At 37.1% G+C, this 25,034-nt stretch overlaps 2 protein-coding genes across 4 annotated transcripts in view; one reads left to right on the top strand and one right to left on the bottom strand.

Annotated features, from left to right (window-relative positions):
- LOC138336415 (G-protein coupled receptor dmsr-1-like) overlaps positions 1 to 13,597 on the top strand; it is a 31,668-nt gene extending 18,071 nt beyond the window's left edge. The window contains exon 2 of the mRNA XM_069285903.1: positions 7,938 to 13,597. Coding sequence (XP_069142004.1) covers positions 8,871 to 10,034 — 1,164 coding nt within the window. The 5' untranslated portion in view covers positions 7,938 to 8,870 and the 3' untranslated portion in view covers positions 10,035 to 13,597. The remainder of the gene's footprint in view (positions 1 to 7,937) is intronic.
- LOC138336414 (protein MON2 homolog) overlaps positions 1 to 25,034 on the bottom strand; it is a 576,914-nt gene that overhangs the window by 259,451 nt on the left and 292,429 nt on the right. The gene's annotated exons all lie outside the window — the stretch shown is intronic.

Below are 25,034 nucleotides of genomic sequence, written 5' to 3'. Positions count from 1 at the left end.
TATGGCCAGAAGACATGTAGTATGTTTACTATGGCCAGAAGACATGTAGTATGTTTACTATGGCCAGAAGACATGTAGTATGTTTACTATGGCCAGAAGACATGTAGTATGTTTACTATGGCCAGAAGACATGTAGTATGTTTACTATGGCCAGAAGACATGTACTATGCTTACTATGGCCAGAAGACATGTACTATGTTCACTATGGCCAGAAGACATGTAGTATGTTTCCTTAATGGCCAAAAGACATGTAGTAATGCTTACTATGGCCAAGAAACATTAAGCATGTTTCAAGAGACATTGAGCATATTTCAGGAGACATGTAACTAGCATATTTCAAGAGACATTGGGCATGTTTAGTATGGCAAGGGAACATTTAATATGTTTACTATGGCAAGGAGACATGACGTAGCACACTTTCTCTGAGTATGACTATGTAAAACAAGATGTTTTAAAGCATTCGATACCATTATCAAATTGCGAATCTGGCCCCCTTGTTGGATATATCATTAGTTACACTGACTCCTGTGGTGATGGTCGACAAGCTATTTAAAATCTTACACACCATATCATTTAAATTCTTTGACATGAAGTACACATGTAGCAGACTCCTAGAAATAGCATCCTTGTCAGGAATACCAGTGACTGTAGTTGTTTTCTAGTAATTGCCTCCATGTCTGCTCTTAAATTGTCCACTTCAATTTGAAAGATTATCCGGTTCACAGCCAAACTCAAACATATAGTACATGTGTCAGCTGGAAAAGAAGCAATCTTACATGTCTGCAGCAACCGGTAGATTTATTTTACAGCAGATTACACACAAATCTTGTTCCATTTACGTGGATGTTGGTACCAGCAGTTATGGTCTCATCAGTGTTGAACCAGCCTGGTACATCTAGCCTATATAGATCTAAAAGGACAAAACAGAACTCCAAATAGGCTATCACATAGTACAATCTAAACACAAACCACCAGTAATAAGCTCATAACGGGTTATAACCCAGGAGTAACGCTATATCCAAGTTATCTCCCTTGATCACTGCTTAAGACTTTAAGTGCCACTATTACGGAGTGTTATTCTGCAATTGCCACACATACTGATGGATAACTACTGACAGATAAACTTGTGCTTTATTTGAGAATATACAAACTGCTTTATCTGTCAATAAGATTCACATGAATTTCTTCCATAAGCGACAGAACATTTTCTAATGTGAGCTCAAACTTGAACCTTCTGGTGATTGTACCACTATAACTGAGTTAGCTCCCTTGATCATGGTTTCAGACCTTTGAGTACCACTATAACTGATTTATCTCCCTTGATCATGGTTTCAGACCTATGAGTACCACTGTAACTGTCTACATTGCTCATTAGTTCAGACCTTTGCCACTATAACCGAGTTATCTCCCTTGATCATGGTTTCAGACCTTTGAGTACCACTTTAACTGAGTTATCTCCCTTGATCATGGTTTCAGACCTTTGAGTACCACTGTAACTGTCTATATTGCTCACTTGTTCAAACCTTTGCCACTATAACTGAGTTATCTCCCTTGATCATGGTTTCAGACCTTTGAGTACCACTATTACTGAGCTATCTCCCTTGATCATAGTTTTAGACCTTTGAGTACCACTGTAACTGTCTATATTGCTCACTTGTTCAAACCTTTGCCACTATAACTGAGTTATCTCCCTTAATCATGGTTTCAGACCTTTGAGTACCGCTATAACTGAGTTATCTCCCTTGATCATGGTTTCAGACCTATGAGTACCACTGTAACTGTCTACATTGCTCATTAGTTCAGACCTTTGCCACTATAACCGAGTTATCTCCCTTGATCATGGTTTCAGACCTTTGAGTACCACTTTAACTGAGTTATCTCCCTTGATCATGGTTTCAGACCTTTGAGTACCACTGTAACTGTCTATATTGCTCACTTGTTCAAACCTTTGCCACTATAACTGAGTTATCTCCCTTAATCATGGTTTCAGACCTTTGAGTACCACTATTACTGAGCTATCTCCCTTGATCATAGTTTTAGACCTTTGAGTACCACTGTAACTGTCTATATTGCTCACTTGTTCAAACCTTTGCCACTATAACTGAGTTATCTCCCTTAATCATGGTTTCAGACCTTTGAGTACCACTTTAACTGAGTTATCTCTCTTGATCATGGTTTCAGACCTTTGAGTACCACTGTAACTGTCTACATTGCTCATTAGTTCAGACCTTTGCCACTATAACCGAGTTATCTCCCTTGATCATGGTTTCAGACCTTTGAGTACCACTTTAACTGAGTTATCTCTCTTGATCATGGTTTCAGACCTTTGAGTACCACTGTAACTGTCTACATTGCTCATTAGTTCAGACCTTTGCCACTATAACTGAGTTATCTCTCTTGATCATGGTTTCAGACCTTTGAGTACCACTATAACTGAGTTATCTCCCTTAATCATAGTTTCAGACCTTTGAGTACCACTGTAACTGTCTATATTGCTCACTTGTTCAAACCTTTGCCACTATAACTGAGTTATCTCCCTTAATCATGGTTTCAGACCTTTGAGTACCACTATAATTGAGTTAATCTTTCTTGATCATGGTTTCAGACCTATGAGTACCACTGTAACTGTCTACATTACTCAATATTTCAGACCTTTGCCACTATAACTGAGTTATCTCCCTTGATCATGGTTTCAGACCTTTAAGTACCACTGTAACTGTCTACATTGCTCACTAGTTCAAACGTTTGCCACTATAACCAAGTTAGCTCCCTTGATCATGGTTTCAGACCTTTGAGTACCACTATAACTGAGTTATATCTCTTGATCATGGTTTCAGACCTATGAGTACCACTGTAACTGTCTACATTGCTCACTATTTCAGACCTTTGCCACTATAACTGAGTTATCTCCCTTGATCATGGTTTCAGACCTTTGAGTACCACTAAAATTGTCTACATTGCTCATTATTTCAAACCTTTGCCAATATAAGTGAGTTATCTCCCTTGATCATGGTTTCAGATCACTAAAGCTGAATTACCTCCCTTGACCACTATTTTTTACACCATAGTATAGTCCAGATGACCTGTACTTTTATACAATGTTATTAACACATTCCCTGTGGTTGGTGGCCATATTGAAGACTTCATGAAAAGTTAATGACTAAAACTTGGACTTTTCAAGCTTCCTCAAGCACTTTAACATGCTTAGGTTTTGTATTGCACTAGTAAAAGCAGTCATTATAGTGATCTTGTAACACAGTCATAGTGAGTCTTTTCTGCGTTAAATCTAGATATGTATTTTGTCTGTCATTCAATGAAAAATTACAGATAGGGTAAAGATTGATTAGATGAACAGTATTTTTCAAAGTACAACGGTCACAAATCTATTTGAAACGGAATTGGACAGCCAGGACAATCATTGGTGATTTGGTGGAGCATCTGGCTAGTGTTTTGAGGTTCTGGGTTAGAACCTCGGTCTGGACGCTGCATTTTCTCCTCTGCTGTTATGTATTAAATCCATCAGTTATTTAATAATGTAATTTACCTACTAATCATACAATAACAGCCTGATAGTGTACGTGATAATTTGCCTCATAATAAATCCCATCCAGATTACAGCATTATCTTTTGTATAATTATTGGCATGATTCCTGATTTCTGTCATGAGAATTCTGCTGTTTTAACAGAGAATATTGACAGCCAACAATCCAGGAACTTGATTTCATATTAGGGATGTAAGTTAATTCATTTGTCACTTGGAATTGAATGTTTTTTATTTGTGCTACGTGCAGTGAATAAAGTGGAGGGTCTATTGAACAGTGGGTCGCGGTGATAAATGACTGGAATCGTTATACATGTCAGTTCGGGTTTCTATCTCCAGGGTGTCACGGGGTTTAAAGTCTATATTGCTACCCTAAATCGCTGCAGTTTTCTGTCACATATAATTCCATGGTGACAACAGCCATTGGAGCAGTCTATTTACTGAGCGTTAACATCATCGACCAGACATTAGGTGGGCAATTTATTTAGTGCTATCATTGTCAAATGGACAGCATCTAAGAAATAAATGGGTATGAGAAGGGTTATTTATTCATCAATAAGTAATTACACACATTGTTAATCTAATGTGAACAATTAATAGTTAAATAATTACCTCTTACATTAAACCAGACTCTATAGAAATTTGTACTTATTATCATATTTCACCCAATAAGCTTTCCATACAAGTGCCCTTCCCCTTTTCTCAAAGACTTCAAATATTTTACTTGCTTTGAATTAAATGCAGACTGAAAATATAGAGAAAAAAACACCTGGTATATAGATACTAAATAGGAGATTATCTCCCTTGGTACTATCAGTGTAACCTTCAGAAATAGAGATTCCGTTTTGTATATTTCTCTGTAGGTCTGTATTTCTACAAATAGTGTCCGTGAACATTTCTACATTCGTTTATAGTGTCTGTGAACAATTCTACATTCGTTAATAGTGTCCATGAATGTTTCTAAACTCGTTAATAGCGTTGGTGAACGTTTCTACACTCGTTAATGATTTTCATGAAAGTTTCTACACTTGCTGAAAGTGTCCATGAAGTTTCTACACTCGTCAATAGTGTCCGTGAACGTTTCTACACTCGTCAATAGTGTCCGTGAACGTTTCTACACTCGTTAATAGTGTCCATGAACGTTTCTACACTTGTTAATAGTGTCCATGAACGTTTCTACACTCGTTAATAGTGTTCATGAACGTTTCTACACTTGTTAATAGTGTCCATGAACGTTTCTACACTTGTTAATAGTGTCCATGAACGTTTCATCAGAGTTAATCTGATACCTGATTGAAATGACATTCATCATAATTACATATAGATCTAAACGAATGATTTAATTAGTATGGCATTGACCATCAATTTTAGCAGCCACCTGTCAATGTAGCCATCATGACACATGAGTGACCTAGGCACCACTACAATGACACCAATAACTAGATACTTACTCTAGGATTCATCTGATTATTTCCTTCAATTATCAACTCAGTATGTACGTTTAACACTTAGCTTTATATATAAGCATGCTGACGATATTGATTAAATCTTATTTTTGAAATGTCAGGAAAAACCCATTCAGATTTTAATTGATTCTTTCATGTAATTACCTTTTCATAATAAGGTGTCCTGTCTGAATTAATTTCTTATACAAATACAGTTTCTTTTGGTTAAATATAGACTGTGTAGATGGATCATAAGAAGTAGATGAAGCAACTAATTGAAAAAGACCTAAATTACCAACACTGACATAAGTTTTTCATGTAGGCTGCTGATAACATGATCTTTTAAGCCAATGAAAATGAATATTACAAACATTTTATGTTAATGCTACATCAGTAGCTCTAACTTTTATTAGGTAATTATCTATGCTGCACATGCTGATCTAATCAAATTACTACCAATGATTAGCTCACACGACCGCTACAAATTCATAGAAGGCTATGATTAGCTCACACGAACGCTACAAATTCATAGAAGGCTATTAAATTAAAAAGATATTACAACATGAGTTGTTGTTAGATATGTTATTTATTTTACACTTGTTATACAAATTATGAAAACAAGTTATCAAAACACAAAAAAAAAAAAAAACTTTAACATGCGTCTTATGTAAGAAATGATTACAATCATCGTATCAGATTACTACTCTGAGTAAGTTTCTAATTGGGCACCTAGGGTTCCGTAAATTACAGAGTTACATATGTCTTTAAAAAAAGTTATCTTCCTTGTGGGAAGGTATCAATTGTGACATCATTACATTTTGAGTGAAAATCACATCATTTTATCTGAAAAGTATTAATGTCACAAAATAGTAATGTCATAATCAACACCTATCCACAAGACCAGACAACTCTGTGACATACTAGGTAAAGGTTATTGCATGGTTTCGACTAATATTAGTCCCCAATGACAAGAAATCATGCAATAACTCTCTTACTGTATGTTTCTTTTCTCGAACAAAAAGACAGGTTGATTGAAAATTGTTCACCTTTCCATCCCTATACCCCACTCTCCCATTGTTCTCTGTTTGATTTACCTGTACATATTATGCTTCAGAATACCTTTCAGGGGTTCTTGGTTCAATGTACATCAGTTTGTCATTATCAATTGTAAGGAGCACAAATTTTCGCCATGTGAATAAGAGAAAAATATCTTAGGGGATTAATGTACAGTATGAAACAATTGGAATATAATTAAGCTCTTTTCAACAATTGGAAGTAAAATATGTGAATGAAAAATGAAATTGTGGGAAACTTTAAAGGTGTAAGTAAATTGTTTTTAAAATCAATTCCATCTGTTCATTTGATCGAATGCATACATTAGTTTTAAAGTGTTGTTTGTTATTATAAAGGTTCCTGAAGAGTTGAAACTTTCTCTTACAATACTTTGAAGTTGCTTTTCAGCTACCATATAATGATTAAGTGAAGCATTTATTAATGAAGCCTTTTGATGTTCATTTAAATTTATGTGTTTTCTTATTGCATTGTCCTTTTAAAAATCTTATTTGGTATTGATTGACCTAATAATTAGAACAATTAAGGTGAGCAATGATTATCTCCCCTCTTACAATATTTATTACCATAGCTGAATGCACACAATTGTCTAACACCATTCATGGTCCTGCTATCCTGATTTGGCCATGAAAGGGGATTATATGTGGACTCACCTGTGATAGCAAGTGATTTATTGACCACACTTATAATTTGGGAGTATGCAGTAAAATAAAGATGTTTGTTAATAGACGTACCCTGTACCACTAACCCAGCTGTGAGCACCCATTACAAAGTTAAGGCTTTAGGTATCTATTGTGATATCATTATGTTGCGAGCGAAACTTACCTCATTTTCCCTGATAAGTATAAAGTTTATAAGCTTGAAAACTGATGATTTCACAATCAATATCTGACACCCCTAAGGGCAGACAACTCAGTAGTATAAAAGAATCTATCTCTGCACCTCTAACCCAGCAGCCAGACCCCATTACACTTGGTATCAGAGGCAGCATCTGGCAGCTGGTGCCAAGCAGTAGCAGCATCCCTGACAAACACATCAGATTCCCAAGCAAATATCATTTATTTATAGTCATAATTACAGATTTAAACTCAAAATCGTCCAAGGAAAAGCCATCTTGTTGAAGAAATCAGCAATCATTAAAGTTTAATTGGCCAATTACTGAAGTATAGCTGCATTTGATATTTACTGTTCCTCTGTATGAAGGTGGGTTCAGTTGGTAGGCCTTACCTCTATAATGTTGATCTACCTTCAGCTGGATAATTCATTCACAGAGATAGGAAACAACATAAATGTCAATTTTATAAATGGAAAATACTCTTTTAAATATCTATAAAATGCTAATATTACTAAGAATCAAAACAGGGATTGAACTTCTAATTATTTTCAAAATCATGCAAGACTATTCGTTCAGCTATCTAAACCAAATAGTTTCAGCTGTAAAGAAAATAAAATGAAAAGCATTAATTTGCAGTACTAGTCAACAGGTAGCCATCTGTTAAACATATAAATACAGGGTAGCATAAAGATTATGGAAAACATAATCTACATACACACGACATTAGAGGGATATGACATGTAAACTCATTCACCCCAAAATTTTCATTATGGACTGGTCTATTCTTTGATTTGGAAGAGTCTTATAGTGTCTTCATGGGTGAATGAGTTAAAACTTGGGAACTCAATTCTCTGTGTTAGCAATGAGCTGCCATGGGGTGTTTTTCATCTCCCAGCAGACGACACTATCAACAACATTTTAGCAATCAATGACAGAAAAGGTGTGTTTGACAGCAGTTATGGTATTTCTGTCCTGAGTTTTAATAAGTTTTGTCCCAGTGACCGCTACGATTCCATACATACAATCTCTATTTTTTCCATTGCAGGCCTATGGATTGTCGAGCTGCTTTCCATTGCGCGTTGGTGAGATGTCATATTCATCGTCGTAATTAGCTGTCATTCACATTTCGTCACAAAGAGCAATGACAACGAACACAGTGACTCTACTACATTCCGTCTCACCGTCACCATGCCGATTCTCTGAAGGTCACAGGTTCATCCCTCAATATGAACATGTACCATTGTTTTCCAAGTCTAGACATGTTCAACCACCTCTGACATGTGATGGACATTCCAACTGAAGCATTCCTCTATGTAGTCTTCTCAAAATAAACTTATTCAAAACTTTTCAATTTCAAAACGGAAATCAAAACAAAGGAACAATTATTATCAATTATTTTCATATGTTAAGTAAGACTGACTACTCGAATCAGAAGATCTTGATGGTTCAAAAATTGCCAAGGTAAATTCTCCAGGCATGAAAATGACATAGTTGTAAGATATTCTGAACAATTTTGAGATTTTGATTGATACAGTGGGATTAAAAGCTGGTTTCAACATCATCAGTGATTGGAAGGATACAAAATTTGGAAGTGTCTCTATATATTGAGAATGGAGAGAGTATATGGACAAGCCTTTTAATTTGACATAAAAAAGTAATTTGCTACCGCAACTGACATGGATGTACACATATTTTGACAATTCAGGAATTTGACATTTTTGAATGAGCTATCATTTACACACTATACCACGTGGAACAGTGAAGCAAAAAAAAAAAAAAAAAAAAAAAACAGTTCGAACAGAACGGAGTTGTCTTCCTTGCATTCCTGATCACAAAGCAGTGAAGACCACTAATTGATATAAATCAAAGTGCCTTAAACATTTTTATCTAGCATCGAATCTCACAGAGTGTTAATGTGAAAGTCTAAGCCCTATAAACAAATTTACGACTGCATTTTTTGGTATTATTTGCCGTTACGATGGGAAACATGGACATCCTTGTGGACCACTTCAACATGAACACTAGTTGGTATACGCCCCACAGTAGCGTGGAACCTACCAACCACACTCCAATGGGTAGTGTCATAGATCTCCAGGAGACTGACCACTTCATGCGGCAGTATAGTCAATACCATGGCTATATCAGTGCCGTTATCTGTGTGTTTGGAGTCGTGTCCAACATCCTAAATATCATCGTGTTGATGCAGCGTCATATGATCACGCCTACAAATTATATTCTGATTGCGTTGGCCATCTCCGATGTACTCACTATGTCTTTCTACCTGGTATATGCAATCTACTTCTACTGCTACGCCATCCCGTTTACGAATTACGGTCATTCGGAAGGTTGGATCTACTTTGTCTGCATCAACATTCTCGTAGTGATTACGTGTCACAACATGGCCATGTGGCTTACTGTGTCCCTAGCTGTATTCCGTTACATTTTTGTTTGTCATCATGTGGTAGCCAATCAGCTTTGTAGTCTTCAGCGCGCTAAAATAACGATTGCGATAGTGATGATTACGACGATTATTACATGTACCCCTAACTACTTCCTTTACAAAGTTGTCGATATGAAAATCGTGAATAATGGGACAGGCTATTGGGTAATGCAGAGTGACTTTGCGTCTAACAACATCTACTTTCAGCCAATCACATTCTGGATATATGGAGTGATAATAAAGATAGCGCCATGTGTTTTATTAGTTATACTAAGTGCATGTATAATATACAAGATGAACGAGGCGAGTAAGCGACGCCAACGGTTACTACAACAATCGGGTCGTCATAATGAGGAGGCTCTCGCGGAACATAACCGCACCACCATGATGTTGGTCGCGGTGGTCTTATTTTTTGTCCTTACAGAATTCCCTCAAGGTATCTTGGCAGCCATTAGTGGCCTCAACGAAACGTTTTTTCAAAATGTCTACTCCAACCTCGGAGATATCATGGATCTCCTCGTTCTCATTAACAGTGCTATCAACTTCATCCTGTATTGCATCATGAGCAAACAGTTTCGCGATACCTTCAAAAACTTGTTTGTCTGTAAGCTACAGAAAGTACGAAATCACAATTCCCACACATCGCGGCAGAATGGAACTCCATCATACTATAATGTAAAAACAGACTGCACACAGGTGTGACCCTTACAAATGTAGGTTACAAGGGGAGATAATCAAAATTACTTTTGTGATGACTCGTGGTGTCTACATAGGTAAGTGTAAGTTTCTGTAACTTTAGTAACAGACTATCTGTTACTATGGCATCCGTGACATTACCATGGTTACTAGGTATATGTTACTATAGTTGAACACGGACTAATGGACAGTATAGTAAAGATCAATGTCACAAGGTATGAGCTGAGAACTGCTAAAGTAACCTTTAATTCATTTACCCCTGGAAATTGATAATGGACTGTTCCGGCCTTTGATTTAGAAGAGATGAGTTAAGTCTACAGGGGTGTCTGAGTTAACAAACTTATGTTATTTTACAGTGGTCTTAGCTGACTGTGGCCTTAGTAACAATATCTGAAATATTTGTTATGTTGTTTACGGTGACCAAACTATAGTAATTTACGACACGGAAAGAATGTTACTTAGCCAAGGTTACCAAAGCAACATGTATAAATGTCAGAGTGGCCTTGTTAGAAATGGAGTAAGGAATATTGACATTGCATTTTTCTGATGAACAACGATGGTCTAGCTGGCAGTATAATAAGAAATAAGGCACCCCACAGTATAAGGGGGAGAACCATTCCCTAACGGAAGAGTTTTGATCTATTCCTTCGGATATGGGCAAACTACATAACTTCTGTGTTCTTGGTCACTACAGCTTTAATACATTCAACAGGAAATTCTTCACAGAAGACGGGTTACCTTATGTATGTTTAACCTCTCGTTACCATTGAAATCAGTTAAAATGGTTACTTGGACAAGGTTCAGATGTTGATTGCTTAAAAGTGGCACTCCAACTTGTCCTTACAATGGAGTCTTTGACCGTGAACAGATGAAGCGTATCTTTACAGTAAAAACCTACCTGTTCTATTCTGCTATACTGGATTATGTGCAATAGCTAGTACAGACACAAAATCGTGCGCATGTATGAGAGTTGAAGCAGAGGAGACAATGGGAGCTTCTAGTGAATATTGGACACTTCAGGCAATTAGTGAATATTAAGTGAATGTAACACATTACTATGGAAACTTTGGATAAGTTCCTTTATGTAAAGTGATCAGTTAAGACGGGTAACTATGGAAACTCTGGCCATCGAGGCCTTCCTGTGTCTACTGTGGATTTAGACTGATTTGTGCAGCCAACTGTTAGAACACATATAACAACTTCTGTCATTGTAGCTGGAAAATAATGGTAGAACAATAGTGGGAGACAATAAACAATTACAGGAGGTAATAACTATATCTACGGCATCATGTGATTAAAGAGTCAATCCTACCAATCTGATTGGTTAAAAGACTTAATGGGTGTGGCTTAGTGATTGCCAGACGTAGAATACTGAGGGATGACAAACAGACACAGTGAGCTGTTGTAGCTATGGTGATACCTACTGGCCACATGCTAGTATGTATAAATATTGTAAAAAATAATTGTGGTAGAAGTGTGCCACCATGGCTATAACAAAAGTAAAAATCAAATAAGCATGTTTTTGCAGATATTTGAAGCTCATGTATATATCAATGGTCAAGAATGACTAATTGTTATCCACATATCCTAGAGCCAAAACTGACATGTATGTAGTCAAAATATTTCATATAATACAATGTTGTCAAAGAATGTTTTATGAAGTTTTGAAGTTTGATCTGTAAAGATAAGAAAGTAGAACTGTTTGAACTGGCAATTATCCCAAAGCTTCCATTACTGCAAACAAAACTCGGTGATGCCTCTTTTTAATACATCCATTTTTCAAACAAGGCAAAATATTAGAGATGCTTCAAACTCCCCTTCTCAAATCAGACAAAATTCAATGACACTTCCAGTTTCCTTTCTCAAACCTCAAACAAGACAAAATTCAATGACATCTCCAGTTCCCTTTCTCAAACAAGACAAAAATTCAGTGATGCCTCCAATTCCCATTCACAAGCAAGACAAAATTCAGTGATGCTTCCAATTCCCGTTCACAAACAAGACAAAATTCAGTGATGCCTCCAATTCCCGTTCACAAGCAATACAAAATTCAGTGATGCCTCCAATTCCCGTTCACAAACAAGATAAAATTTAGTGATGCCTCCAGTTCCCGTTCACAAACAAGACAAAAGTCAGTGACGCCTCCAATTTTCCTTCTCAAACAAGACAAAATTCAGTGATGCCTCCAATTTTCGCTCTCAAACAAGACAAAATTAAGTGATGCTTCCAATTCCCATTCACAAACAAGACAAAATTCAGTGATGCCTCCAGTTCCCATTCACAAACAAGACAAAAGTCAGTGACGCCTCCAATTTTCCTTCACAAACAAGACAAAATTCAGTGAAGCCTCCAATTTTCCCTCTCAAACAAGACAAAATTAAGTGATGCCTCCAATTCCCATTCACAAACCAGACAAAATTCAGTGATGCCTCCAGTTCCCGTTCACAAACAAGACAAAAGTCAGTGATGCCTCCAGTTACCCTTCTCAAACAAGGAAATATTCAGTGATTTCTCCAATTCCTGTTCACAAACAACACAATAATCAGTGATGTCTCCAGTTTCCATTCTCAAACAAGACGAAATTCAGTGATGTCTCTAGTTCTCATTTTCCAACAAGACAAATTTCAGTTATGCCTCCAATACTTTGTGGGAGGATTATAGTGTGGCCCACCAATAGCCCTTCCCTAAAGACTTACAGTAAAGGCCGGCCCTGTGGAAGAGATACTTTGTGGGAGGATTATAGTGAGGCCCACCAATAGCCCTTCCCTAAAGACTTACAGTAAAGGCCGGCCCTGTGGAAGAGATACTTTGTGGGAGGATTATAGTGAGGCCCACCAATAGCCCTTCCCTAAAGACTTACAGTAAAGGCCGGCCCTGTGGAAGAGATACTTTGTGGGAGGATTATAGTGAGGCCCACCAATATCCCTTCCCTAAAGACTTACAGTAAAGGCCGGCCCTGTGGAAGAGATACTTTGTGGGAGGATTATAGTGAGGCCCACCAATAGCCCTTCCCTAAAGACTTACAGTAAAGGCCGGCCCTGTGGAAGAGATACTTTGTGGGAGGATTATAGTGAGGCCCACCAATAGCCCTTCCCTAAAGACTTACAGTAAAGGCCGGCCCTGTGGAAGAGATACTTTGTGGGAGGATTATAGTGAGGCCCACCAATAGCCCTTCCCTAAAGACTTACAGTAAAGGCCGGCCCTTTGAAAGAGATACTTTGTGGGAGGATAATAGTGAGGCCCACCAATAGCCCTTCACTAAAGACTTACAGTAAAGGCCGGCCCTGTGGAAGAGATACTTTGTGGGAGGATTATAGTGAGGCCCACCAATAGCCCTTCCCTAAAGACTTACAGTAAAGGCCGGCCCTGTGGAAGAGATACTTTGTGGGAGGATTATAGTGAGGTACACCAATAGCCCTTCCCTAAAGACTTACAGTAAAGGCCGGCCCTGTGGAAGAGATACTTTGTGGGAGGATTATAGTGTGGCCCACCAATAGCCCTTCCCTAAAGACTTACAGTAAAGGCCGGCCCTGTGGAAGAGATACGTTGTGGGAGGATTATAGTGAGGTACACCAATAGCCCTTCCCTAAAGACTTACAGTAAAGGCCGGCCCTGTGGAAGAGATACTTTGTGGGAGGATTATAGTGAGGCCCACCAATAGCCCTTCCCTAAAGACTTACAGTAAAGGCCGGCCCTGTGGAAGAGATACTTTGTGGGAGGATTATAGTGAGGCCCACCAATAGCCCTTCCCTAAAGACTTACAGTAAAGGCCGGCCCTGTGGAAGAGATACTTTGTGGGAGGATTATAGTGAGGTACACCAATAGCCCTTCCCTAAAGACTTACAGTAAAGGCCGGCCCTGTGGAAGAGATACTTTGTGGGAGGATTATAGTGAGGCCCACCAATAGCCCTTCCCTAAAGACTTACAGTAAAGGCCGGCCCTGTGGAAGAGATACTTTGTGGGAGGATTATAGTGAGGCCCACCAATAGCCCTTCCCTAAAGACTTACAGTAAAGGCCGGCCCTGTGGAAGAGATACTTTGTGGGAGGATTATAGTGAGGCCCACCAATAGCCCTTCCCTAAAGACTTACAGTAAAGGCCGGCCCTGTGGAAGAGATACTTTGTGGGAGGATTATAGTGTGGCCCACCAATAGCCCTTCCCTAAAGACTTACAGTAAAGGCCGGCCCTGTGGAAGAGATGCTTTGTGGGAGGATTATAGTGTGGCCCACCAATAGCCCTTCCCTAAAGACTTACAGTAAAGGCCGGTCCTGTGGAAGAGATACTTTGTGGGAGGATAATAGTGAGGCCCACCAATAGCCCTTCCCTAAAGACTTACAGTAAAGGCCGGCCCTGTGGAAGAGATACGTTGTGGGAGGATTATAGTGAGGCCCACCAATAGCCCTTCCCTAAAGACTTACAGTAAAGGCCGGCCCTGTGGAAGAGATACTTTGTGGGAGGATTATAGTGAGGCCCACCAATAGCCCTTCCCTAAAGACTTACAGTAAAGGCCGGCCCTGTGGAAGAGATACTTTGTGGGAGGATTATAGTGAGGCCCACCAATAGCCCTTCCCTAAAGACTTACAGTAAAGGCCGGCCCTGTGGAAGAAATACTTTGTGGGAGGATTATAGTGTGGCCCACCAATAGCCCTTCCCTAAAGACTTACAGTAAAGGCCGGCCCTGTGGAAGAGATACTTTGTGGGAGGATTATAGTGAGGTGCTTTGGTTTGTTTATTTTTACATCCTATTAACAGCCAGGGTCATGTAAGGACGTGCAAGGTTTGTTGGTGGAGGAAAGCCGGAGTACCTGAAGAAAAACCACCGACCAGCGGTCAGTACCTGGCAACTGCCCCACATGGGATTCGAACCCGCATCCCAGAGGTGGAGTGCTTGTGGTAATATGTCGCGACATCTTAACCACTCAGCCACCGCGGCCCCAATATAGTGAGGTGCACCAATGGCCCTTCCCTACAGACTTACAGTAAAGGCCGGCCCTGTGAAGAGATACTTTGTGGGAGGATTATAGTGAGGCCCACCAATAGCCCTTCCCTAAAGACTTACAGTAAAGGCCGGCCCTGTGGAGAGTTATTAAGAAGGAAACTCTGCCAAAGCACCTGTTCTCTAAAACTGAGTACAATGACCCCAGAAACCAATCTCACAACATTTGTCTATAATCAGTTAATTTATTGTAAAGAACACTTAGCAAAGACTGAACGGCATTTCCATGTAAGTACAATGACAGACAAAATCCTTGATTTTATTACACTTACAAATCCTTACTCTGATCACCGTGTTAAGTTGTCTGACAGGACAATGTGCCCAAACTATGATTCATCTACATCTTCTTGACAGCAACAACGAACCCAACATTGTCTTAATATTCACACTTTCATTCTTCAAGTCCTTCAGATGCTTTTTTATGTCTCCGGAAAAGATTAGAAGTGATCTGAGTATCTTTATGTCTACACTTCAGCAAAGGTTTAATAGCAGCCTCCAGTTTGGTACGCGGCGACTTTTAAAATTTCATTACCATAAAAGTAAAACCAATTGTCTGGACACCAAATTAACAAGAACAGATTTGTTCTGGCTTAAAACACGGAATAAAAAATCAAGGCTGAAGCTTTATAGAACTTGACAATGTATACTTTATAGATTATACATACAAACGTTACGATTATTGATAAATCAATTCACATAATGTAGAACCAAAAGGTAGATTTATGTTGTTAAGAAGCCTGAATTTGACCTTGACCTTATATAACAAAAGATTATCACTTTAACCATCAAATCTACATTATCAAAAGCAACATTATCAATCTCGTTTATGTCTTATAATAGCAGTAGTTCTGTAGAGTACAGCATGTCTTCTTCCATCTGTTCAGTCAAGAATTACATAATGCCTTACCCTATCTTTTCAGTCCAACACTTACAAAAAGTTACAATAGTTCAATACAGAGTTACCAGATGCCTTATTCTATAACTTTCCAGACCAGAGATAACACAATGACTTTTTCCTCTGTCCAGTCCAGAATTAACCCATGCACTGTTCTTTCTGTCCAGTCCAGAACAAACCCAATGCCCTATTCTATCTAACCAGTCCAGAACTAACCCAATGCCCTGCTCTATCTGACCAGTCCAGAATTAACCCATGTCCTGTTCTATCTGACCAGTCCAGAACTAACCCAATGCCCTGTTCTATCTGTCCAGTCCAGAAAAAATAGGGGCCGCGGTGGCCGAGTGGTTAAGATGTTCGGACATATTACCACATGCCCTCCACCTCTGGATCGCGAGTTTGAATCCCATGTGGGGCAGTTGCCAGGTACTGGCTGCTGGTCGGTGGTTTTTCTCCGGGTACTCCGGCTTTCCTCCACCAACAAACCTGGCATGTCCTTAAATGACCCTGGCTGTTAATAGAACGTTAAACTAATCAAACCAGTCCAGAACTAACCCAATGCCCTGTTCTATCTGACCAGTCCAGAGCTAACCCAATGCCCTACTCTATCTGTCCAGTCCAGAACTTACCCAATTGTCCTGTTCTATCTGTACAGTTCAGAATTAACCCAATGTCCTGTTCTATTTGACCAGTCCAGAACTCACCCAATTGTCCTGTTCTATCTAACCAGTCCAGAACTAACCCAATGCCCTGCTCTATCTGACCAGTCCAGAATTAACCCATGTCCTGTTCTATTTTACCAGTCCAGAACTAACCCTTGCCCTTTTCTCTTACTAGTCCAGAATTAACCCAATTGTCCTGTTCTATCTGTCCAGTCCAGAACTGACCCAATGTCCTGTTCTTTCTGTCCAGTCCAGAATTAACCCAATGCCCTGCTCTATCTGACCAGTCCAGAACTAACCAAATGTCCTGTTCTATTTGACCAGTCCAGAACTAACCTATGCCCTTTTCTCTGACTAGTCCAGAATTAACCCAATTGTCCTGTTCTATCTGTCCAGTCCAGAACTAACCCAATGTCCTGTTCTATCTGTCCAGTCCAGAATTAACCCAATGCCCTGCTCTATCTGACCAGTCCAGAACTAACCAAATGTCCTGTTCTATCTGTCCAGTCCAGAATTAACCCAATGCCCTGTTCTATCTGACCAGTCCAAAACTAACCAAATGTACTATTCTATCTGTCCAGTCCAGAATTAAGCCAATGCCCTTTTCTTTCTGTCAAATCTGTATTGGGACAGAAGTACTGACAAACCACAGTGCCACTGTTCCAGCCTCTGTTTCTATCCATCACTCTCTACCAACTAATGGGCCTATCTGTAACTCCATGTCCACTGCTCTCCTCAAATGGCCAGCCATCCATCAAATTTCCCTGAGCATTTCTATCACCACAATTAATTTCCACAACAACATGGAAGCATAAAAGTGATATAAATCTACCATAAATTAATTAAAACAAGATGACCTCTGAGAACCTTAATAAATCTATTTGGCTCCAAGTCATCAGTATTTGTTCCAAGTTATAAAGTTGCATCCTTTAGAACCAATAAAATTCACAACTTCACTAAAACAAGATTCCAGTATCAGAATCCGTGGCTTGTGCAAATCAGACCAAAACACATCTGGTTTCAGCTATCTATAGACTTAGCCTATTGTCTAAGACAACTACACTGTCACATTGATGACCATTCAGAGAATTGTATGGCACACCAGGCTCTGATTTCTTGAAACAAACTCAAAAACTGAATTAAGTCACAATAGTTAATATAAGTTATATAAGGAAAAAAACTGAAGTTTTGACTTAAATCTTTGATAATTAAAAGTTGAAACTTAATTTGGTGCGTTTTGTTTAAGAAATTTGCTAAAAAAAACTTCATGAGAAAGAATTACATAAGTGAACATGAACATCTTTCCTTAGTTTCCCTATGTTTCAAGTTAAAGGCTTTCCTTAAGTCATGGAGCCAACAAAAATATTACAAATGAGAACTAAATCAGCCTTTGGAATGTATTCCGTGTTTACATATTAAAGAGTTATCTGCCCTTGTTGAAACTTTTTGGGAAGAAGATCTTATATATCTAAGGAGAGATTTAAAACATTGACTAGGAAACACAACATCTTGCTGAATATTTAATACAATGTCAAATGACACTTTGTTAAATTGGGAGGAGGATTTGCAATATGTAGCTTGTAGGAAGGGTATGAATAAAACACTGCTGGGGTATAAAGATGGTTTCCAATTACATTACAGTATATGGAGGTATAATGACCTGGGATCGACATGTGTAATAGATTTATGGAGGGAATCATCAAGCTTCTCTCTAGGTACACCTAACAAAATACAGATAAAAATGTCAACAGTGCTTATTTTTGGTCACTCATTAAAAACTCTGGTCTTTTCTCATCCACCCACTTCCCTAGCAGGCCAATAATAACATTTCCTGTTTCCATATACATATGCATGAACTTCGAATTGAATATAATATGAAGTTAATGAAGAAAAACTAATGTGTTTATGACCTCCAAAAAATACTTCATGTCAACACCACAAACCTGACAACACTATTGATAATCTTGATTTCAACCAATCCCTGACCATCTAATGCCAACCAATCACTGACATTCTAAATTCCCCCAATCACTGACATTCTAAATTCCCCCAATCACTGACATTCTAAATTCAAGCAATCACTGACATTCTAAATTCACCCAATCACTGATATTCTAAATTCACCCAATCACTGACATTCTAAATTCACCCAATCACTGATATTCTAAATTCACCCAATCACTGATATTCTAAATTCACCCAATCGCTGACATTCTAAATTCACCCAATCACTGACATTCTAAATTCACCTAATCACTGACATTCTATATGTACCCAATCATTGACTGAGTTCTGGCTGATCTTGCACCACAATCACTAAATTTTCATCTTTAATTGATCACTGAATGAAGTACCTTAATTAATATTCTACTTAATTAACATATCGGGCTAAATTTCATTTGAACTATAGGACATAATAGTGCATAAAAAGTCAAACCTACTCACCCCTGGATAAAGCTTTATTTTGCACACTGTTTCTGTCTAACATTTCACACGAATCATCTGAAAGAAAACAGAAAATCATCAGGCATTGTTCACTTTTGTAAAGCTTTTACAGATTTTATGCTTTCCAATATTTACCTTTTTTGCAGAAACACACCATGGATTTTATGAAAATTATACAGATTTTGAACATTACCCAGATACTGGAGGGGATGTGTTACCTAAGACTTAACACTCAAACAAACAATATATGCATTATCTTATTCATTATTTTTAATTGATTTATCAGTTTACATTAGCTTAATAATCTCTTGAGTTAAAAAAAAATTAAAAAAATAAAAACTTTAATGACAGCTATGATGTTTGGGACAAAAAGACTGGCTGAGCATATTCAAATTTTAATTAAAGATTTCCAACATTTAATTAAAAAAAGTCCCCAACTTCATATCTATCATTCTGGTTGCAGCAAATAGCCAAATATCTATGATGATTTGTGAATGTGCTACAGTTAGACATGAGATTTACTTCACTATGTTTGTCATTGAAATGTGTACTTGCTGTTTATGTACTCCGAAACTTGACCTAGAAAATCTTTTGTTGCCATAATGTATATATAATTTTAATAACACTATATCTGTATATCTATGAAATAATGACCTATTATTGTACAAAATGACACTGTGTTATATTGTGTTATATATATTAATATAAAATCAGACAAAAAAATATGCTATCTTATACAACGTTATACAGAGTAATACTGTATTATACAGAGCTATATATACTATGTTACACAGTGTTGTCAGCTATATACTGCTCTAGGTATGACCAGTGATGTGTTATCAGTATGTTATCAGTATATGCTGCAGTAATTAAGCATATGTTATCATTTGTCAAAGTATTATTAGCCATCTGGTGATTTCATTTTGAGTAAGAATACTTACTGTAATAACTATAACAGGTCTGTGAATAAATACTCTTGTTAATAAAGTAATCCATTTATACTCATGTTCACAAATGAATCAGCTAGTATATACTCCTGTTAACAAAGGAATCAGCATATACTCCTGTTAACAAAGGAATCAGCATATACTCCTGTTAACAAAGGAATCAGTATATACTCCTGTTAACAAAGGAATCAGCATATACTCTCCTGTTAACAAAGGAATCAGCATATACTCCTGTTAACAAAGGAATCAGTATATACTCCCTGTTAACAAAGGAATCAGTATATACTCCTGTTAACAAAGGAATCAGCATATACTCCTGTTAACAAAGGAATCAGTATATACTCCCGTTAACAAAGGAATCAGTGTATACTCCTGTTAACAAAGGAATCCCTATATACTCCTGTTAACAAAGGAATCAGTGTATACTCCTGTTAACAAAGGAATCCCTATATACTCCTGTTAACAAAGGAATCCCTATATACTACTGTTTACAAAGAATCAGTATACACTCCTGTTAACAAAGGAATCAGTATATACTCCTGTTAACAAAGGAATCAGTATATACTCCTGTTAACAAAGAAATCAGTATATACTCCTGTTAACAAAGGAATCAGTATATACTCCTGTTAACAAAGGAATCAGTATATACTCCTGTTAACAAAGGAATCAGTATATACTCCTGTTAACAAAGGAATCCCTATATACTCCTGTAAACAAAGGAATCCCTATATACTACTGTTTACAAAGAATCAGTATACACTCCTGTTAACAAAGGAATCAGTATATACTCCTGTTAACAAAGGAATCAGTATATACTCCTGTTAACAAAGGAATCAGTATATACTCCTGTTAACAAAGGAATCAGTATATACTCCTGTTAACAAAGGAATCAGTATATACTCCTGTTAACAAAGGAATCAGTATATACTCCTGTTAACAAAGGAATTCCTATATACTCCTGTTACAAAGGAATCAGTATATACTCCTGTTCACAAAGGAATCAGCATATACTCCTGACAACAAAAGAATCTCCTGTTAACAAAGGAATCAGTATATACTCCTGTTAACAAAGGAATCAGTATATACTCCTGTTAACAAAGGAATCCCTATATACTCCTGTTAACAAAGGAATCAGTATATACTCCTGTTAACAAAGGAATCAGTATATACTCCTGTTAACAAAGGAATCAGTATATACTCCTGTTAACAAAGTTTACAAATGAATCAGTATATACTCCTGTTAACAAAGGAATCAGTATATACTCCTGTTAACAAAGGAATCAATTACTCCTGTTTACAAAGGAATCAGTATATATACTCCTGTTAACAAAGGGAATCCCTATATACTCCTGTTTACAAAGGAATCAGTATATACTCCTGTTAACAAAGGAATCCTATATACTCCTGTTAACAAAGGAATCAGTATATACTCCTGTTACAAAGGAATCAGTATATACTCCTGTTAACAAAGGAATCAGTATATACTCCTGTTAACAAAGGAATCAGTATATACTCCTGTTAACAAAGGAATCAGTATATACTCCTGTTAACAAAGGAATCAGTATATACTCCTGTTAACAAAGGAATCAGTATATACTCCTGTTAACAAAGGAATCAGTATATACTCCTGTTAACAAAGGAATCCCTATATACTCCTGTTTACAAAGGAATCAGTATATACTCCTGTTAACAAAGGAATCCCTATATACTCCTGTTAACAAAGGAATCAGTATATACTCCTGTTAACAAAGGAATCAGTATATACTCCTGTTTACAAAGGAATCAGTATATACTCCTGTTAACAAAGGAATCCCTATATACTCCTGTTTACAAAGGAATCAGTATATATACTCCTGTTAACAAAGGAATCCCTATATACTACTGTTTACAAAGGAATCAGTATATACTCCTGTTAACAAAGGAATCCCTATATACTCCTGTTAACAAAGGAATCAGTATATACCCCTCTGTTTACAAAGGAATCAGTATATACTCCTGTTTACAAAGGAATCAGTATATACTCCTGTTAACAAAGGAATCAGTAAATACTACTCCTGTTAACAAAGGAATCAGTATATACTCCTGTTTACAAAGGAATCAGTATATACACCTGTTTACAAAGGAATCAGTATATACTCCTGTTAAAAAAGGAATATAGTAAGTCAAATACTCCTGTTAACAAAGGAATCAGTATATACTACTCTGTTAACAAAGGAATCAGTATATACTCCTGTTAACAAAGGAATCAGTATATACTCCTGTTAACAAAGGAATCAGTATATACTCCTGTTAACAAAGGAATCAGTATATACTCCTGTTAACAAAGGAATCAGTATATACTCCTGTTAACAAAGGAATCAGTATATACTCCTGTTAACACAGGAACTGTGTACTATAATGGTTAAGAGTATTATATAAGTATGTAATATGTGAAATCTCCTGATGGTTGATAAAAGATTGTTAAATGCTGCAATTAATAAGAAAATTTGTTGGTTAACCAGTTATTGTTTTGGGCTTTAACTGTCACTAACCTTGTCAAACTTAGAAATTAAAACATGTCATCTGTTGCTAAAACTGTCCTTTATATATTGTTACTTGTTACATGTATAGAGAATTTTTTATCCCAGGGCTAACTATTTGATTATTATAAACAAAATCCTTATACTGTATAGGTGGTTATTGGTGCGAGTAATTTTTTTTTTAACATTTTTAACTAACAAGAGGCCATTTGCTTTAATGGTAACCTGATATTTGATAAAAATTAGTTATGTCATTTACTAGCCAATTGATGTCTTTTGTTCATGAAATTGGAACATAGATCTAATAGGTCTACATACAAAATTTCATTAAAATTGGCACATATTTACTCACATTATTGTGTTCATAAGGTTCAATAATTATAATCCCAAAGGCCAATACCTCTTTAATTAAGGTAGAGTTGAATCAAGCTGATTTTCTATCTCGTCTGAGATAGTTTCATTAAGCTCTGTTCATATTTACTCAAGTTATCATGTTCACAAGGTTCAATTATTATTATTGCAAAGGGCAATAACTCTGTAAGTTACAAAGTGAATCAAGCCGATTTTTGAGCTCATCTGAGATCGTTCAAATGTTAGTCTAGAAACAATTTTTGAGCTCATCTGAGATCGTTCAAATGTTAGTCTACAATCAAAGTTTTATTAAGCTCAGTTCAAATTTACTACATTTATTGCGTTCACAAGGTCCAATAATAATTATTAGTGCAAAGGGCAATAACTCCATAAATTACTATTGAATCAAGCTGTTTTTCTATCTTGTCCAAGATCTTTCCAATGTTAGTCTACATGCAAAGTTTCATGAAGCTTATTTCATATTTACTCAAGTTATGGCATTCACAATGTCCAATAATAATTATTAGAGCAAAGGCCAATAACTCCGTAAATTACCATTGAATCATGCTAATTTTAAAAGCCGTCTGAGATCTTTCAAATGTTAGTCTACACACAAAGTTTAATTTAGCTCAGTTTATATTTACTCAAGTTATAGCGTTCACAAAGAAATGTCAACAGATGACACACAACGCACGTCGCACATCGCACAACGCACAAAGGACGAAGACGGACAAAAGACTATCGCAATAGGTCACCATGACCTATGGTCAGGTGACCTAAAAATGAGAAATATAAGTTTTAGTAGTTATAGATTTTTGTGATATGGCTTAAAGAGTCTAAATGACTCAATCACTCCTCAATATTTTGCAGATCACATTTTCATAATCATCTCAATGTCGTCCAATATCACGAAAATATCAAAACTGCAAAAATAACCTTCTATACAGTATCCCCTATAACAGTGGCAGCATTTACACCAGGTAAGAACAGGATTTCTACAGAACTGTGACCATGATATTCAGTGACCCCAAGAACACCTTGATACTAATTGTTGCTGATGAAATGGGATAATTTTTAAACTTTGACCTCTTCAGAAATTGCAGAGGCCATCTAGAAATTTCTTAGGAAAAAACCAAGCCCTTGATGCATACCCTCATACCATCAGCTATCATCCTGTGCCTACATGTGTAATTTTAAGTCTACTGGTTTTAAAGAAATTCTCTGGAACCACTTGTGAATGTATCTATGATGTAGTGCCCATTACAAGCCCAATGGCTATATAAATGACTACACATTGTGTAGGCTCTTTTTGGATTCCAAATCCAGCAACTTTATAAGTAAATGTTAAGAAATTAAGTTGGTGTACAGGTGTATTTGAAATCTTTAGAACATCCATGATTCAATGGGACCTGACAACCTTCAGGCAGGAATTGGACATGAAGACAAATAAATGGATGGAAAAACAGAAGGACAAACTACAGTCTCATGTAGTTTCCAAAGCAGAACGATTTAATGAAGAGGCTAGATGAACGTTTTATCCACAAACTGTGGCAGTCACCAGGTACAATGTAGTGTATGTTTTAGCACTGTAAGACCAAGGCTGTTGTTTGTGTTACTTTCTCCAACAAGAGAACCAAGAACTGACACTTTGAGGCTAATGCAAAGGAAAAGAAAAGGGGTTTAATGCTCCCTGACATTTTTTACTCGTGTAAGAAACAAACTCTAAGGCCTTGGGTAATCTAGGTAAACAAGGCCAAAATTGGCCCAAAAAACTAATGTGAAAATCTTCTTTTGGTGCGAACATATTAAATAACATCTTAAAAGTCACCAGAGTTTCAAAATAATTGAGCTATTTGGGCTATTTAGACAGTGTTATTTACAATCATTCAGGAACAAAATTTACACATAAATATCATTCTAACTGCCACACGATCAGCTAGGATTTATTTGTATTTATATACTCCTGTAATCATTGAAAATGTTTTATTGTTTTGTAAAAGCATGTATGGAACTTACACTCTGGTGAAGGATGCTAAAAAAATTTCATCCATGAACAGTACTGAGTTTCAATCCTATCTGGATTTAGAGAAAAGGCCTTTGCTGAGACCATTGACTCTATTTGGCCACATCCCAACCCCTACTTGGGGTCAGTAGCAAAAAAGTACCAAATATCAAATTGCTTTCATGGAGA

Source organism: Argopecten irradians, chromosome 12 (assembly GCF_041381155.1).
Source record: "Argopecten irradians isolate NY chromosome 12, Ai_NY, whole genome shotgun sequence".
Lineage (NCBI taxonomy): Eukaryota > Metazoa > Mollusca > Bivalvia > Pectinida > Pectinidae > Argopecten > Argopecten irradians.
This window is presented reverse-complemented; position numbering and strand designations above follow the sequence as displayed.